Source organism: Lissotriton helveticus, chromosome 6 (assembly GCF_964261635.1).
Source record: "Lissotriton helveticus chromosome 6, aLisHel1.1, whole genome shotgun sequence".
In the NCBI taxonomy this organism is placed as follows: domain Eukaryota; kingdom Metazoa; phylum Chordata; class Amphibia; order Caudata; family Salamandridae; genus Lissotriton; species Lissotriton helveticus.
Genome location: NC_136067.1, coordinates 600,121,262 through 600,140,598, shown reverse-complemented (window position 1 = coordinate 600,140,598; position 19,337 = coordinate 600,121,262). Strand labels below are relative to the sequence as shown.

The following is a 19,337-nucleotide window of genomic DNA, read 5'->3' as shown; positions in this document are numbered from 1 at the left end:
TAGGTCTGGTTTGACAGCACAGCTGTCTGCAAGATGTATTTTTAATTCTTTAAATTATACATTGAATTTTCAATAAGTAGGGAAGAGAGGAGGAGTACTCTCTGAATACATGTTTGGTATACATTGCTTTAATCATCACACTGCTTGTCACTGTCACAATCAATCCTTTATCACCAACACACATTCTGTAAAGAAAGCAAGTCCTTTTTGCTACTTCTCTCCCCAGCATTGACCTGGCTAACAGGGCAATTATAATACATTAAACAACATGTGTGCATGCAACGTATGTAAACAGCTTTTGGGAATGCCTATGTTTACATGCTTTGGCATATCAAATCCATAACTGTTGGCTTTTCCAACGCTTCTTTCCTTATGTTGTAACACTTTAAGGGGAGTCCTGTTTTCCTTGGGTCTCTCCTTCACCTGTTTCTTCCCCCTCTTCATTCCTTATTTATTCCCCTCCAAATACTCCCTTTCCCATTCCCATCCCACTCCCATTTTAAGGTCTTTATTTGGTTAATATTTATTTATTTTACAATGGCCTGTCACCAGCAAAGTGATATCAGGACGCTTACTTTATTTCTTCGTGCAAGAGCGCAGTTTCTTTTTTTACTTTTAATTTACCATTCTAAGTAGCCCTCGGCCATGGTAAAACAGTAAATTAGAAGCCAAAATATAACCGGTGCATCTCGGCACATGCACATGCACACACCACAAGTTCTCAGATTAGTCACAGTGCATGCATACATAGTGGCAGGCATCTTCGAATTGCTTTTCAAAAGCTAGTACTTTTATCAGTACCCCAAACCTCTGCGCCATAAGTGGCTATTGGTATGCACTGTGACTTAAAAAATCTTTAAAATCGCTGGAATTTCCTCTGATCTTTTTAAGCGAGGGAGACTGAGGATTGGATTCCAAGATGGCAGGCTATGTGGCCACATGCGTGTGCCTGTGTTATGACAGATGTGTTCGCATTCGTTGTAAAGTATATGCTGTGACACCCTGGTGGCCATTTTGGCATGCCAACACCAATGCTTTTTTTTCTGTCTTTCAAAGTTTGCATGCCACCTGATGCACACTTTTCATGTGCAGGCAATTACCACTTACCTAAGAGTGGTAATTTTTTATGGACTGAAGAATGTAGCTGGCATAGTCCAGTTTATCGTGCTCTATAATTTAAGGAAAAGTCCATTGGAATATGAGAACTTCCATCCTCAGAAATCTGCACTGTGTTATTCTTGCTCCTAATGACGATCTTTACCTTCAGTTCATCTGGTGTCATTCACTAACATCATGTTCTGTTTTACTCTTTTGTTTCTTATGCAGAACACCGTGAAAGAATGGCAGCTTGTTTTCTATATTTCTGCTGCTATAGATGTGTTTGGAGCCATTTTCTTTGCTGTTTTTGGTAGTGGGACCGTACAGGATTGGGCAGTCAACGGCTACCACTCGCATAGAAACTGAAGGAACTTTTACCGTCACTGCAGTGCGATTCCACCTTCAGTTGCTATGAATATGGGACCAAAATGTGCCTTCAATGACTCAAAACAGTATAAAAATGTTTTTTACTTGTTTGAATAATGAACTATAACCCTGTTAAGAGGGAGAACACATTTCTTTCCAGAAATGAAAACATGACTTTTGATGATTAGTTTAAAATATCATCCTACCGCAGAGTCAGATAATCTACACTAAAACCTACTATCCGGTAAACTTGGTATAGTTTAAGATGGGAGATTTGCACTACTGTTGAATTGTTTAAAACTAAAACCAAAGATTCAGTGTGGGTAACAAAAGGGTGTATATCAATTTGGCTAACATTGTAAGGGAATGAAACCACGTTGTCACAAGACATTCAATCAATCAAATCAGGTTTTTCAGTTTGTATGTACAGGATCATCTTTAACAAGTTAAATAGGGTTTTGGTGTCTTGCTTCATTTGCACAAAACAAGAGTGTGCCACAAACACACAAAATCAAACGTTTTTATCGAACGTTTAGCATTTTTTTTGTGTAATAAGAAATTATCAGTTTTCTTAGAACGTTTAGCACTTTTCTTGTGTGTTAAGAAATTACCAGTTTCCAATCCAAAAGACTTTATTCGGATAGCAATTTATCCATAAAAGTCGAATATATGCAGGCATTAAAAATCACAATAAAATTAACTAACAGATCAAATTCATAGTATAGCAGGCAGTAGACAAGTTAACAATATAGTAAAATAATGACAAGGACAAAATCAAGAATACGTGTTATTAGAAGCAAAGTGCAAGTGTAATTCACAGATCATGCATAGCTTTGCGGCCCCTACGGCTATTCGCAGGAAAGTACCAACACGCAGAATTAATTCATCGTTGTCCAATTGTAATATACAACTAAGAGCGTCAATTAACTTTAATGGGGACAATTAAAAAAATGGGATTAACAACCATTGTGCATAGCGCGTGTAATATTTACAGAAAAATAAAAAGTGACATAGAGTTTGTCCGCTATGACCATCACATAGGCATGGTAGAAAATCAAGTTTTGCCGTATACCCAAGGGGAAAGCAGAGAAAATGTCTTATGGTCCCAGCTCTTAGACGAAAGAGAAGTCCTCTCTCCCAATATGACATTGCTAAAGTGATATAGCTAGGAAAACAATGTCTGATTTGCTCAATGTGTAGGAATTTAGCAACAGTTTGTTTCTTTAATTAGATACGAGCCGCGAGCAGAGAGCAGAGAGGACGCACTGAGAGGGGTTGCTGGAGTCGAGCCGAGCTGTGCCGTGGTGAGTCTGCCGGTTGTCTGCCGGTTATCGGACCCCAAGGCTCCCAAGGCTCTCGGTACTCGTCGGACCTTCCGGCCCCCCCGAGCTCCGAGCTCCCTCCGAGCTGCCAGCTGCTGTGTTTGCCAGTTCGGACGTTCAGACGGTAGACGCGCTGCCTAACCCCCCCCCCCCCCCCCAGCACCACTCTGCCGGCTCACCTGGACTGTGCTGTGGCTGGCGGAAGTTCGGGGCAGAGTCCAGAGCAACCATATCCACAGAGCCCGAGCAGATAGGCTGTGAAGGGGAGAGAGCTGACGCTGACGCTGCGGAGGAGGCGAAGGAGGCGGATGAAATGGCTGTTGCTGCACTGAGTTAGCGCGGACTGCCTCAAGAGCTCAAGAGCTCCAGCGGACCTCCGTGAGCCGGGACCTAGGCTTACCAACGCTCACCATTCACCAAACTCAGCAGAGGTCTTTTAAGGATATGCAATTGGTAGAGAGCTTGTAAAAAGCATCTCAAACAGCGGCTGGACCTCCAAGGACGTTAGAGGACGCTGACCGCAAATCTCAGCTTACGGTGGCTTCATAGTAGGGCACCTCAGTCGCCACACAGAGCAACTTAAGCGGAGAGGAGCTGTATTAAAGCGCAGTTTGAAGAGGGCAGGAATCGTAAGTCATCTTGCACTGCAGCAGGAGCCGCAGGCTGCTCGCAGTGCCCCGCAGTGCCCCTCAGTCCAGAGTAAACTCCAGTCCAGGTCTGCACTAAGCCCTTAAGCCCTGCACACTGCATGAGCACCGCAGGAGCATCAGTACGGGCTGGGTGTGCAGCTAGAGAGCAGTAGAGCGTCAGAACACCACTCTGCCCGGACGTCGATTATCGACCATAACAGAGGCTGCATCCCAGAGGGAATACCAGCAGCCAACTCTGAGAATCATTAGAGACACTCAGATTGCGACAGTCGCTGCTAGGAAACGCGACTCTGCGGTTGTGGTCGTGGCTGTAGTAATTGAATAGTGTTACCGAGCTCGGGCTGAGGCTTGGCCCAGAATTTCTAACCACCAGCCTCACGTGAGCAGCCACGGTGCCATCGCTTCACCCCCTGCGAGAGTAGAGGCACAAGGAGGACAAGTATCAGGCACCGAAGCGGCCGTACCGGGCGCTGAATTGGAAGGGGAGAGACACCCCGAAGTGACATAGCAGGACCACCATGAGGTCAGGGAAGGAAAGAAGACCACCAACAAGGCCACCAACAAAACGGAAAAGGAAGAACACAACCACGGGCCTAGAGACACCCGGAAAAACCAAGCGACTATTCAGCAGCTCCAAGGATACCAGCAATACTTCAAGCACCTCTAACCCACAGGACAACAGCCATAAAGGCACCAACCGTGGTACAAAAGAGGGATTACCAACGGGCACAGCCTATACCCCCACCCCAACCTCAACCTCAACTTCAATTTCAATCCTAGACCAATCTACAAGCAATAAAAAAATAAAAAAATAATAATAATAAAAGGAAAAACACCGAAGACCTAATAAACCTAGCAGACCAGCCAGTGAAAATGCAACACAATCATCAACCGAAAATCTACACAAAATTTACCTTTTTAAAAAACCCAGGAAATGTGATCTACTCATCAAACGACTCAGTCACAGGCCTTCAAACTCCCCTGCCACCAGCCGGCATAAACAACTGCTTGTCTCAAACCTCAAACCTCACCGTAGCCGAAATACACACGCTACCAATCTCAACTGAGTGCACTGGCAACACCAGTAGAACCGCTGGGGCAGGAGGACAATCGGGACAAGATGAAAGAAATCCAGCGTCACAAGAAGGCGCAGTCAGCCACTTCCCAGCAAAAGAGGAAGGAAACCAAGAAACAAGCCTACCCAGTCTACCGCCGGAGAAGGATAGATCGAGCACTCATGCCCTAGAACAGGACGCGTCACTGGGGCACCTTAGCAACCACGTAGCAAGGGCTATGTCATCCCAAACAGACTCTTTCTTATTCACCCGGCAGACAGCGGTAGAAGCAAAGAACGATCAAGAAACAGCACCGGCTCGTGGTTATGGAGTCAACTACCACGCCGAACAAAAACCTCAAGGTAACACCAAGGCTCACGCTGCCCAGGTCACAAAAACAGATCCCGGAAACTTGTCCCCAATCAGGGCTGACGGGAACTCACCTTCCTCAGACAGGGACATGACCTTCTTGGAAGACCAAGAATGGATCGAATTAGAGGCTGCATACAACGTTAAGGACCTCACAAACAGCATCAGTAAAGAGAGCCTCAACCACCCCACAGAGGGGGCAACGGCTACAACTGACACTTTTTGGGTAACTCTACTCAACACAATCCAACTGTCATCAACCGCACTTCAGTATCAATCTGACAAACTAGACCTTCAACTAATAGTGCTGCAAAGGTTGGCAGAGGCCACTATGGGGATCGACAGAAAACTTGCAGATCTCAACGGCCTTATAAAAAGAGGACAAGAGTCAGTAAAACTATCCCAGCTTGGAAGAACAGACTGTGCCTGCTCACCAATCGTCGACAAACTATCATCATTACCCACAATGTTGGGAAACCTTCTGGAGGACATAAAACTAAACACCACAAAGCTCCTTACAACAAAGGAAAGGCCCGCCACTTTACTTCTCAACAAAAGTCCACTAGGAAACGATAACAACCCAAACAAAGTCACAACGCAACGGCAGCAGCCATCAAATTCCAACACTTCATTAGAGGAGTCTCCTCAGAATACCTTGACAAGTAGCCACGTCGAGCAACCAGGAAGCTCAATGAACGCGCGCACTCGACGCAAACAAAATAGAAAGGGCAGGAACAGGAAGCAACCTGAAGCGGTCTGTACAGAAGAGAAACGCCAGCAATGTACATCGGGGGGCTTTGACACCCCACTAGCAAATAAGCACAACACCAGCGTTTCACCTCAATTTAAAAAATCATTAGACGCACAGACGCAAGCCGGAGAGGGAATGGGAACTCAGTTCTTCCCAAAAGAGAAAACCTCCAAGCAGACAGAGGAAACCCCCTTAAGCCAAATAAACAATCAAACACTTAACATCTCAACAGAACCAGCCCAAAAAGGCCAAAGTGTAAGTCAAGCAGTAACAACGCAACGGACCTGGGGGGTCGAAAAACAGGCTCAAGAGGTGCCTGACAAAGTTACATCAAAGGTCATAACCACCAACCTCCCAAACATCAATACCTGTAAAAACACCAAGACCACCTGCAGCGAGAAGAAAGGGGACCCCCTGATATTAAACATCACTAAAACAGAAAGTGGCCAGCCTAAAGACCAACCCCAGCGGGTAAATTCCAATCAAAACTTCGACACACCAATCAGTCAACATTCACAAGGGCCAAGCGTATTCGTGCGACAAACACAGCAACCAACACAGCCCCCAGCGGAATCTGACAATTCTTTTTATTCCCGAATTCAAATCTAGAGGAAGGGTGGATACTCTAAACAGGGGCAATATACTAAAGCTGATCAATTCAATCGACAATTTAAAAAATATACACACCACCGACCTGCTTGAACTTGAGTTTCTTCCTGCCTCTCATCCACGTGGCAACGAAACAACAAAGACCACATGGACAACAAACGACGTCACAAATTCAATTATGGAGGAAACATCCAGATTCTCCCAGTGGGGAATTAAGCTAGAAGTAGCAAGCAGACCCGCCTACCCGACTCTGCTCCTTGAAGAAAAGAAACAAGAAAGCCCCAAAACGGCTAAATCAATACTGAAAGGAGCACGAAGTCACTCACCGGGACCAGTTAAATACCTGCCATAATTTCAACATTCAAACTTCCCCGAGCTCGAACCACACAGAGCACCACTAACTCGCACAATACCCGGAGGAGACACCAACTGACAAAGAACATCAGCCTCAACTGTCAATCCTACAGTTTCCCCCAATATAAAAATATGTAATTGGAACATCAACGGCCTCTTAGACAAACTGGAGGACCCTGAAATTTCAAATTATTTAAAATCTTTTGATCTGATCCTCCTTCAGGAAACATGGGAAACAAACGACATCCCACTACAAGGCTTCACAACTCAAACGCTCCCGGCAACAAGAGGCTCTCAATATGGTCACAGTTCTGGCGGCCTGGCGACTTTCGCCTCGATATCAACAATCGGGGCAACCGAAACGATAAAAGTAAGCCTCACACTTCCAAACGCAATACAGGCGCTATCAGCAACAATTACAAACAACCAGGCAACCCAACAGCTGTACATCATCAACATATATATACACCCGAAGCACAGACACTCGGGGTCTAGGGAACTCGTCAAAGAACTGACAAAACTCATGGAGGAAAGGGAAATGGAGAACATACTTGTGGCAGGAGACTTTAACCTTCATCTCTTCGAAGTAAAACCAGCAGACGACATGACCAAGGAAATGGACACAGCCTGGGCCATTCCAAACTAAACAAACCCGTTTCCCAATAAACATACAAAAACCTCAATTGAGCTATTGAGAGATCTCGAGCAGCTAAACCTCAGAGTACTAAACGGACGTTTCAAAGATGACACTCCACCAGCTCCAACACACTTCTCTACGAGCACGACTTCACATCTCGATTACATGTTAATGACACTCTCAATGTATGGAAAAATCAGCTCATTCAAGATTGGAGACAGCTCATCAAGCGACCATCTACCCCTAGAAGTCAATCTAGGTGTGTCCTGCGTGAACGAAGCCGCGGAAAAACGATACATAGGCACAGAACACACTGCCAACTACAAACGAATAAGGTGCAAGACCACAGAGATCGAGGAATTATCAACTAGTGCCAAAATAATCATGCACCAGGCATCCTGCTTAAACACTAATCCGCTAGATGCCTGGGCATACTTCACAACAGAACTGGGAGCTAAACATGCCACTGAGCTGAAAACCCAAAAAGGGAACACTACTTGGTCTTCACATGGAAAAGGCACAACACCTGAGATAAAAAATATAAAACGCGATATAAAAAAGACCTTGGAAAAGCTCCGAAAAGAACCAAAAAATGACAGCCCTCAAAAGGAGCTTCGAATCCTAAAAAGACAACTAAAAAAGATGACCTGGGAAAGGAAAAAACAACAAAGCGAAGAAAAATGGATAAAAATCGTCCACAGCTCAAAACAGAAGAATAGCTCCAGCTTCTGGAAAATAATCCTTTCCCTTCAACAGCCAGGCCATAAGGGAATCGACTCCAACATATCTGAACCTGACTGGGCCAAATACCTATCTGCACATTTCAATACAGCCGACCCAATAACGGCCAGTTCCAGAGGGGGAGACTGGTCGGACGACACTGTCCAGAATCTCAACAATTTCAGCACACCCAACAACGAAGAGACCTTAGCTAAGAAAGGGAAATCTTCCTTGCTCAACGATCCAACTGCGGGCATTGACTCAGAATTAACCACCAACTCAACAGCAAATACAGAGGACAACAAACATCTAGAATTAGCAGATAGGATAAGGAAAAAAATCTTAAAAGGCAAACCAGACGGGGCCCCTGGCCCAAATGGGATCCCGCCAATATTATATAAAAAAGACGCTGATTACTGGAGCAAGATCTTGTCACCGGTCTTTTATAAAATAAGGGAATTAACAACAACACCAACATCCTGGAGAGGCTCGATAATAAGCCCGATCTATAAAAAGGGCCCCCGGAACGACCCAAGCAGCTATCGGCTCATAGCTTTGATCGACACCGAGGCAAAGTATTACGCGGGCCTCATTTTGGAAGACTTGACATCCTGGGCAACCGCTAAGAATATCATCCCAGCAACCCAAACCGGATTTCGTAGTGGCCAGGGCACCACGACAAACATCATGGCGCTAACTCTCCTGGCAGACGCGGCAAAAGTCACTAAGACCTCTCTGTTCCTGTGTTTTATCGACTACAGCGCAGCATTCGACCATGTAGACCGCTGCAAACTCTGGCAGAAATTGAGCGATTGGGGAATTCCAGGCCCACTTCTACAGCAGCTAATACTGCTACACAGTAACACCTGGGTCAGGATAAAACTGGGACCTGGCACGCACCTCTCACGAGAAATTGGGACCAGCAAAGGATTAAAACAAGGCTGCGTCTTCGCCCCAACGCTGTTCAACCTCTTCCTCGCAGACCTCCCCGGTGAGCTAGGGGTAGTTCAATCTCATGCACCACGGCTGGGCAATACCACACTGTCAAACCTCCTCTACGCAGATGATTTAGTCCTTATAAGCCGGTCCCCTATCGGCCTCCAACACCTGCTGGACCAAACCAACACGTTCTCCCAAAAAAATTCATTGACAATCAACCTAAATAAAACTAAAATTATGACAATAAATCACCACAGAAAACGGAACTTCACATGGCTACTGAACGGACAGAAGCTAGAGCAGGTAACCTCCTACAAGTACCTGGGAGTCACACTAGATCGCAACGGCTCATTCAAACAACAACTAGAGGCCATCCGACGAAAGGGCACGACATTCCACTTGTCAATAAAGCCGCTGCAGAAAGCTCTTCCCGACCGGACATTGGGCCCTCTACTACAGGTAATAAGAGCTCGATTACATCCAATGCTCACCTATGGCAGCGAACCCATGCGTGGCAGAGACGCAACGACACTAGACAATATCATCAGTCGAGTCTACAGGGCAATATTCCACCTGCCTACCTATGCATCGCCCGCTCAAATTCGTCTTGAATTCGGGTTGCAGAAACAAACGGTGGAGAGAAGAGGCGCCTATATCAAAAGCTGGCGGAAAATCAGAGATGCTGAGCGCGGATCCTTAAACGCCCACCTCTGGACCGAACTGTCCATTAGAGATAACTCACCAGCAAGGAACTATCTAATGGAATCACTGGAGACCCTAGGACTAACAAACTTATGGGAGTCAGCAACAGACCCCAAGACTTTCAAAAAAACGGTATTGAAAGTCACCAAGATGGTCTCATCCATCGAGGACAAAGCAACTCTTGCCAAGAGAGCACATGGATGGGTGGTGTTGGAAGGCTACACAGCTCTTAAACCACAACAGTACTTAACGACGGGCCTTACTCATACAACAAAAAATAAGTTCCTCAATATGCGCCTTGGCAATATACCCATAAGGCCTCACTTAGCACCCTGGAAAAGAGAAAACGCAGCAAATAGTTGCAGATTTTGTTGCTCTGGAAAAGAGGACCTGATGCACATTATCTGCATCTGCAAAACTTTCTTGGACATAAGACGCTCCCTGCTTCGGCCCCTATGGAATCAGCAGGGAATAACAAGCTGTAGACAGGCTGTGATGCTCTGCTTTAATCCCGGAGAAACTCAGTTAAATTGCAGAATAACGAGATTTTTTGACATTGTGGCCAAAAGACTAAAAGAAACAGCCGAAGGGTCTACCGTAAGCACTAGCTGAAACAAAAAAACTGCTAGCATCCAGCCGCCCTTAAGGACAGTACAATACCAAATTGTGCTTTTAATAACTAATAAGGGGAATCCACCCGCTATTTTAAGTGAAAAATTCTTGCCACTGATTGTTTTTAGAACTGTATGTTTTTAAATATTGTGAGTTTTTATTAACTGTACAATAAATTAAATCTTAAATCTTAATTCCCTCTCTAATCTTTCTGAGCTATAAAGTGCATATACTGCTGACCTGAGAACTTTTTTGTCGACGGTCTCAGCTGTATTTGGGTTAAGAAACAAGCCATCAAAGTTCACACTTTCCAAACTCTTAAAAACTCCAGCAAGCCATGCAATATCCATCCCTTTCTCGCAGCTGGTGCCATCATCTATTATCTCCCTTGTGAGGGATGCTGCGGGATTTTTCATTATGGCTAGCCAGAACAGTGCAGGGCGTGTATCCTAGTTTTAATTCACTATGACATATGTATTGGGGGGTAGAAATTGGTGCACCCAGAAGGTTTCTGCAGAATCTATTTTCCTCTAATTGCACGCTAGTACTTTTATCAGTACCCCCAAACCTCCGCGCCATAAGTGGCTATTGGTATGCACTGTGACTTAAAAATCTTTTGAATCGCTAGAATTTCCTCTAATCTTTTTAAGCGAGGGAGACTGAGGATTGAATTAAAGGCCTTTGAGGTCTTGTTCTTACAATACACCATATGTTCAGACCATGTGCCGTTCGCAGCAAAGACCATCCGCAGATAAGGGAAAGTTCTGGTGCAAGTTAATTTTTGCTTTCCCACAGTAATAGAGCTTAGGGGACATTTCTTAGGTCCACAGGACATTATAAATGATTTCCTGAAATTGGTAAATCAATCTTAATCAGTCATGAAGTCCATGAATCCTCGTACTAAAGTGTGTAGTGCATTTGGTTTACTTGATATTGCTAGAGATAATTGTCCTTGCTACTTCCGTAACCCGCATGTGACTCTGAACAGGTGAAAATCAACAGTAACTTCTAGAAAGCAGAAGGATCCCGATTCCAGTAAATTACTCCAGCTCCCATAAAAGTAACAAACCTAAAATTGGCTTCACGTTAATTCTACCAATTCTTCATGTTTTGGGGACTTACCCCAAATCATGTCCCATCCTCGTACCCATGCTTTTCTTCAGGTAAGTTCACTATATGTTGACATTAAATAGGAGTATTGTGAACTTGGACTTAAAGAAGAAATGTGACTGGTTTTCTAGGAATATGATATTCTGAACATATTCATTTTTCCTTTAATTGTAAGGTCGTTTGTTATATTATTCATCTTTTGGACCATGCCTCTAGGTCTGTCATGGGGTTCAGAGACATGTTTTCTTTACCTCCAACAGCTGTGTCTGTTTAAAGCATGGCACCGGGTTGCTATGCACAGTTTAAAAACTCCATCTAGAAACTTTTTGCATCCTTTATTATCTACCTGATCCCATCACTGCCAAACTATTACATATATCTACATAATGATTGTGCCATCGGTTCCGTGCATATTTAGTGAAAGGCAGTAGGAATGTAATTGCTCCCCTTCACATCTTAGTTACATACTAGAAGTATTTTCAGAGGTATTTAATGTGTGCTTTGCTCAGCAAAACCTGTGAAGTTTTATATTTACTAACACCACCTGAAATGTGATGTACCTCCATGCCGTAGCTGTTGGTATTAAATGAACTGCTGATATCATGACACACTTGAGTACTGCGGAGCTAGGGACCAGATGTTTAATTCTAAACGGTTTTAAATCAGAATTTGATTAATTTGTACGAATGCTAATCAAAGTAAAAAAAAAACACAAAAATATATAATTGTTTTAAAATCATTGGCTCATATACGATAGGCCTTGACATTATGAACGTTGGAAGGTACCTCCCTAAAAGACCTTTTGGAATCTGGACCACCTATTGTACCTGGTCTCTCCTAAACCTGCCAAAGATGTGACTCTCCCAGCGACGATCTTAATTTCCCATTTCAATACATGTATTTCCTTGTTCTTTATTATTACAGTCCATGCTGTAAATCACTCAACTGTCCTGTGCCAAATGTCTTAGCAAAATATGTAAAGAGCAAAAAGTAAATACATAAATTGATAAATAATTGCATGGAACACAACATTACAGTCTGTGGACTGAACCCGCACAGCAGGTGTTCCAATAGCCATTATATACACTTTTCAGGAGACTATATGTAGAAGCGTTTTTTACTACTGGTTCTTTTCAGTCATGTGTCATTAGCCAAAGATCTTTGGAGGGTTGCAGTTTTATCTAACAAATCTCCACTAGTAGTAATAAGCAAACAACTACCTTATGGCTAATGATTTTAGTTTTAAGTGTATGTTTCATGAAATCGAACGTTTACATATCTGAATTGAACATTTACTCATCTTCTTAGTGTTGATTAATTTATCTGTTTTCCACTACTTTTTTATTGATTTTGATTGAGCTCCTGGTGTTGCCCAAGACCAACAATCTTTCAACTGTTAATTAAACACAGATTTGAGTCTGTTTTCATTAACACATATTACTGAACCATTCCTCTTGAAGTTAAAAACTGGAGGTCACTGGTTTCCACAGTCAGTATTCTCAGTACCTGCCATTACACCATCATGTTAAAGTGTAAGCATTTTCAAATCTAGAGGATGGAGGATCCAACTGAGGAGAAAGAAGATAATTAAGTAGTCTTTGATTCAGACATTTATTTGTTTAGTAATGGAGGATTACAGTTCACTGGTGATAAAATAACAACTCCTAGATTAGAGCAAGCAGAATTCTTTCAGATATAGTTGCTTGATGAATGTTTATCTGTTTAACTAGGGCCATGTCTAAAGCTTTTACAATTGATGCTTATCTGCCCAAATTGAGGTCGTAGTCAAAGAATTCAGTCTGTGCCTTGCTTGTATTGTGAATAGGATTTCAGTCAAAACAATATAATTAATTCCTATCTGTTATAGAATAAAAATCAAAGAAGTTTTACTTTTGGCCCCAGTGATTTGCTGAATTACCCTATTTTTTCCACACTAAAGCAAAGCCTGTGATGTGCACTCAGACATTACGCTGCAATAACAGTCAGTCCCTGATGGGTATGGCAGGGCCCATTAGACGAGACTGACATCGGTCCAAGGTAGTGAAGTAATTTAGATGATGAGCTAGGATTACAGTTAACATCAGGAATGCAGTGTTCCAACACGTTTCCTATTTCCCCTACTCGACCAGAAACTCCAGTAAGTTCTGATTCTGCCCTAAACTGTTTCTAGCTGAATCAAGAATTTTACAGCCCTGCAACTAAGAGAATAAGAACCTCAATAAGATGGCAAGGAATAATAGCTTATTAGGCATTTTGGGCCAGATGTAGGTAATTCATATTTACCGACTCTTAAATACCGAATTTTACCAATTCGGTATTTAAGAGTCGGTAAATATGAAGGGGGAGATGTAGGTATTACAGATTCTGTAAATACCGAATCGTTAAGATTCGGTATTTACCGAATCTGTAAATACCGAATCGGTATTGCCCATTGATTCCTATGGCCCTTGAAGCCCATAGGAATCAATGGGCAATACCGATTCTGTAATTACAGAATCGGTAAATACCGAATTTGGCAAGGGTGCAGGGAGTGTCACTTTGACACCCTCTGGCACCCCAAAAATAGGCATGTGCGCCATGTGGCACACAGACATGCCCTAAGGGCATGTCTGTCTGTCACATGGCTAGGTGTGCATGCACACATGTGCATGCACACTTGAATTCGGTATTTTAACACCCAATTGGATTGTGTGTTAAAATACCGAATTTGTAGGGCCTTTGGGACTCAGAAGAGTCCCACCTACATTTGGAAGGTACCGAATCGGTAAAAATACCGATTCGGTATTTTACAGATTCTGTAAATTTACCGATTCGGTAAATATACAGAATCTGTAAAATCTGGCCCCCTACATCTCAAGATGCCAAATACCGGTCGGAAACGGCCGAATTCGGCCGTTTCCGACCGGTATTTGCCACCTACATCGGGCCCTAAGTCTCTTATAATTCATACTTTGATTCATAGCTTACATACTTCACTCTTTCCACTCTTGCTTGACCACCAGGCAGCAGGAGATGAATCCTTCCTAGAGGAGATTCTATGAATCTACTGACGCTCTTTGGCCTCATTTAGGGCCAAATTTATCAAGGTTTAGCATTGCCCTTTCAGAAGGGTGCAATAGTGACACTAAACCTAAGTTAGATTTATCAAGCCACACAAGGCCACTTTGCTTGGCTCTATATGGCGTGATAAATCTAGAGTAGCAATAACTCTGCCCCAGGAAGGTTTTCCATGGGTGGAGCGTGGATTTTGGCATAGTCCCTAATTAGCAATTAGTGGTAGACCCGGGAATGTGTCAAAATGCTATGCCTTCTCAGGTGAGGCTTAACGAGGAGAAATATCTTTATTTCTTCTCTTGTTTCTTGTTTTGCTCTTTCTAAGTGTGCTGCATTCTGCAGCACATGTAGAAAGAGGAAATGCATTTCATGATTAGTTTTGTGCAGGAAGGTGTCACTCCCTGCACAAAAACAATCCTGCCTACAACACAGGCAAACTTGCATTGGCACTAGGCAGCCAAAAGTGCACCAGAGCTAGGTAAGGACAGGAATGTACCATAAAATGGTAAATACTGCGCATTCTTGTCCTTTCACACAACGCAGCACAGTAATTTGCTGCATTGTGCTGCGTAAAAGTATGATCAATCTGGCTCTGAATCTGGCATATGTGATGCTTAGCTTGGTGTCATGCTTTTTGCTTTCGAGACCAACATGGTTCGCCACAGAAGCATACGTTTCCTTTGAGAAAACAGTCGATTCCGACATAAAAAGATTGATAAAAGGTACCTGTGCTTATTTCCTTTGCCAGTAGTTTTACCATGTTCACCCTTTGAAAATGTATTTTGTCTGGTAAGATATTAAGACCTTTGTGATAGTGCAGTCAGTTTTAACATAGGGAGTTTGGAAATAGCTGGGAGGATGAATATTTTGTTCATATTTTCCTTTCACAAGCCTCACGTATGAACCACTATTTTGAAGCAATAAAATGTTGACAGAAACACACATTCAACAGAAGAATAATCGCCCATCTGCATAATGCTGTATAATAACCAGATACATTCAAGGAAAACCAATTCTTGGTGGAGTAGAGGTTGCAGTTAAGAGAGTATATTTAATTTCAGCAAAGTTTCATTCATTTCTGGAAAACGGTGGCGGCCAGTTTATAAATGTATGTTTGTCATACTATCTCTTTTTATCATTTATTGTTAAGTTACAGTGAATCATATTTATTAGCACTTTTATTCTTTCATAATTATGATGTTGCAATCAAAAGTGATTTTAGGGTTTCGCATCTTTTTTGCATTACAGTGGCCAAAGGGAAAATGCAATACTGTATACATTTACAGACTGTTGTATTATAATAACAAAATAAATAATTTAATTGAAAATGAGTTTTTTTCATACATTTTATTACGAATACATGCATATACTTTGGTCATAAATGTATGAGCTCTGGTCATAAAACCTCCTTTGTGAACTGTGATACTTTGGTTGTCATAAATCATATACTTAGCTTGTCATTACACATTGTTTGCTGTAAATCATTTGTACATCACACATTTGTAATTTGCACCGACAGTTTATTGGTCAGTTCTTTTGCAGGCTTATCTCCTTTCTTGTCACTTCTGGGTCATACAATTGTTCGGTTGGTTGCCATGCTCTTTGCGTGCGGGGAGTAGCTTCTAAACGGAGTTAGGCCCCAACTCGCTACCTTGTTAGTCTCATTTGTGCCCTGCCCTCCGGCTGGGTCTGGGCTGCGAGTGCCGTTTCAGTTTGCTACCCCCTTTTTGTCAGGCCAACTCACCCTGCCGTGAAGCATCCCAAAGTGAGTGACCCTACTCCTACACACCGCCCTGTTGGTGTGTCTCCATAACCAACCATTGTACCCTTACTTCTCCGCTATCCGCTTGCCTGTTGGCCAGCCCTGCGACACTGCTGTTCATTAGGTAAGGGTGGGTGGGTCAAAATCATTGGTGTGCCACTCCACGATGATAAGGAGCTACTCAGGGTGAGCAGTGACTTACAACCCCCACTCCACTTTCCCGCCTCAGCCAGCGGTGTACCCTGGTTCGTGCATCCCCCGGCCCCCTCATTGGCTGGGAGGGGGACATGGCCCCTCTCTGGTGCCCTTGTGGTGCGCCGGGCTACTCCCATTCCACTTCTCGGTGCTTTAGGACACCCTGAACCGGATCCTTCCAGGGCTCTGCGTTGGTTAAGGCTCCGGGCTTCGAGGCCCCCTTTGGGGGCGGCCTCTGCAAGAGGGGTCACAAGTGGAGCCTAAAACAAAATAGATTGTACAAGATAAAAGGAGCCAGCAGGAAAAACAAAAACACCTGACCACATTTGTGATTGTAAGGCTGAGTGTTTGTGTTACTTGCCCTACCCACTCTTTTCATTGGGAGTATAAATGTGGGGTCTGTGGTGTTAGGATATGTCTCATTTTAGTTTTAAAGGTTCTTAGTGCTCGTTTGCTGCTACCATTACCTCGACCTGTAGTTACCCCATTCAGAGAGTTTGCTGCTACCATTACCTCGACCTGTAGTTACCCCATTCAGAGAGCCCTTGGATTCCTTGTGCTTCAGGACTTTGTTTTAACCCGGTGGTCTTATTCTCGTCAGTGACTCATATATATTTATGAGGAGTTGGTAAGCTTCAATACTGCCTGTCCTAGTCTTACATATTTATATGTTCTTCTTAAAACCAAGATGACTTATACCACAATTTTTGCCATTGGCATGGCGAGACTCTACCACGCCCCCCACCCGACCCCCCTGGAACCCCTGCTTCCATTAAGACAGCTAGCATTAGGATTCTCGATATTCTACTTTCCTGCGTATCCTGTCTTCAATCACTACATTTGATCGAATGCAAACCATCCACCATCTAATGCGTTACATCACCGGACTTCGTGGTGACTAAAAATCTGAATTTACATACATTTTTCGGCCAGTTTAGCACAATGCCAAACCCGATTCCTTTGTATAATAGCGTCTTTTAATCCAAGGAATTGTCCACAAGGTAATGTATATCTAAATCTGCATGTGTCAATGCTGGTTACTGTTTGGCAGAAGCAAAATCTTTTTAGGTTTGTTGTGGAGGTTTGAATTTATAAACCTCTTTTCATTGCAGCTTGCAGACTCAGAAAAAAACTGATTATCATGAGCCTATAGTCGTTGCTGATGCTGCCCCTTTGTTGGCATTATAATTGTGAAGTTCAGTTAACCTTAAGTAGACTAAAATAACAACTAGAATAACAAAGCCTGAAAAATGAGTTACTTTGTGAAGGAAATGCATTTCAGCCATACTAACCATAATCCCAATTCTTAACCTTACCCTTAGTCTAACCAGTAATTTAACTCTAACAATTACATGAACCGTCCCCTTTTTAGCGCCCACACATGCAACCATTACATTTACTTTAAACTGTTTTCACAGATAATGAAAAATATCTTTTCCATTTCATTTTTAGGTTTCGCCTAAGTAAAAGCTGCGCACTGCGCAGCTTTTCGCGCAGGCAAAAACCTAATGAGAATACTATGTGGCTTGGGAATCCGCCCTCTGTTCCATTGGCTAGCACCATAAATGGAGGCTAGCCATTGGAACAGGGATCTGTCCGTCATGGCCGGACCAGATTCGTGGGCGTTTCCGCTATTTCTTCCCTCTCCACCCTTTTCTGATCGTCATGCGGCGGTGGACGGGGTTTATTTTTTTTGTAGTCCATGTTTCGTTTGGCCATTCTCTGGCCGCCGCCGGAAGTCCAGGTGAGTGCTTTGATCGCTCCCGCCCCCCCCTCCCGCTGTCCGTGCCCTTCCCGCCCCCTCCCGCTGTCCATGCCTTTCCCACTCGTCTCGTGTATCCCGTCTTATGTCGTCTCCCCTTTGTGTGTCTCGTTGCTGTGTTTGTGCGTGTATCCTGTCTCGTCTATCCCGTCTCATGTGCCCCAGGCCAAAGTGCAGCACAAAAGATAAACTGCCGTGCGCCCTAGAAGGATGCACCACCCCCGCCGACCCCCCCTCTCGCTGTCCGTGAGACCACCCGCCCCCCTCCTGCTGTCCGTTAGCCCGCCCGCCCCCCTCCCGCTGTCCGTGAGCCCGCCCGCCCCCCCTCCCGCTGTCCGTGACCCCCCCCGCTGTCCGTGTGCCCCCCCCCCCCGCTGTCCGTGTGCCCGGATAAGACCCTTCGTGCGTTGGGAATTTCACAGTAAAACATTTTTCAAACTGCAACACACCTATTATATTATTTTTTTAATTCTAGCCATGCTGCACTGTAGCCGCGCTGGCTAAAAAAACATTGACATGGTAAATAGCTCTGGTAAGCTAGACCTATTGGCTTTGCCAGTGCTTGTTTTGTTACCTTCTGACTAGGTTTAATCTATCTCCCTTTCAAACACTGTAATAAACTCTCTGAGACATGTGAGACTTGTGTGTAACTTCTGTTATTCCGCGCCATTAAGGGAGGGGGAGTAGTCGACCTGCATTTTACAAATAAACGCTGTTGTCGGAAGAGTTCACTTCGCACCTCTTGGGGTACGGGGCGAGGGGGCATCCCTAGTTCGGGTCCACAAAGGCTTGCGGCAGTCCCAAGGGGGCAACATTCGCACAGGAAGTTAGTACGGTCACCTGGACTCCTGGTGGTACCGTCCTGTGCACTGCCTGCCTCCTCGCTGATTTCCGTGGAGGAGAGTGGATTGGGTATCATAATATTGCATCAGAGACTGAGAGAAGCAGCATGGGTGCAGTGGCACCCGTCCAGAGCTATGAGGGGTCCGCCGCACCCTATGTAAGGCTGTCCTTTTCTACCTACCCGCGGGTGTGATGGCCCAATTCTTATGAGGGTTCATGGTACCCTTGGAAGCGTCTCTTTAAGCAGCCTCGCTAACCCACTGAGCTATCTTTGCAAGGCGTGATACCACGCGGGACACAGTCTGTTAGGACCCCATTGTCCTTAGAATGATGCCCTGCCCATAAACCCTCGACTGGACGGATATACTGTGGGAGAGCCGTAAAATGGAAGTGCCATGAAATGGATTTAATTTAACTCCGAGCACGG

The 19,337-nt window shown here is 44.1% G+C and overlaps 1 protein-coding gene across 3 annotated transcripts in view; it reads left to right on the top strand.

Annotated features, from left to right (window-relative positions):
• SLC17A5 (solute carrier family 17 member 5) overlaps window positions 1–19,337 on the top strand; it is a 418,561-nt gene that overhangs the window by 360,366 nt on the left and 38,858 nt on the right. For 2 of the 3 annotated variants that reach the window (XM_078648062.1, XM_078648060.1), the window contains one exon: window positions 1,327–4,009. The exons of the other annotated variant lie outside the window; for it this stretch is intronic. In XM_078648062.1, the coding sequence (XP_078504188.1) occupies window positions 1,327–1,464 (138 nt within the window). In that variant the 3' untranslated portion in view covers window positions 1,465–4,009. Of the gene's footprint in view, window positions 1–1,326; window positions 4,010–19,337 lie in introns of those variants that run through there. 3 annotated transcript variants of the gene reach the window in all.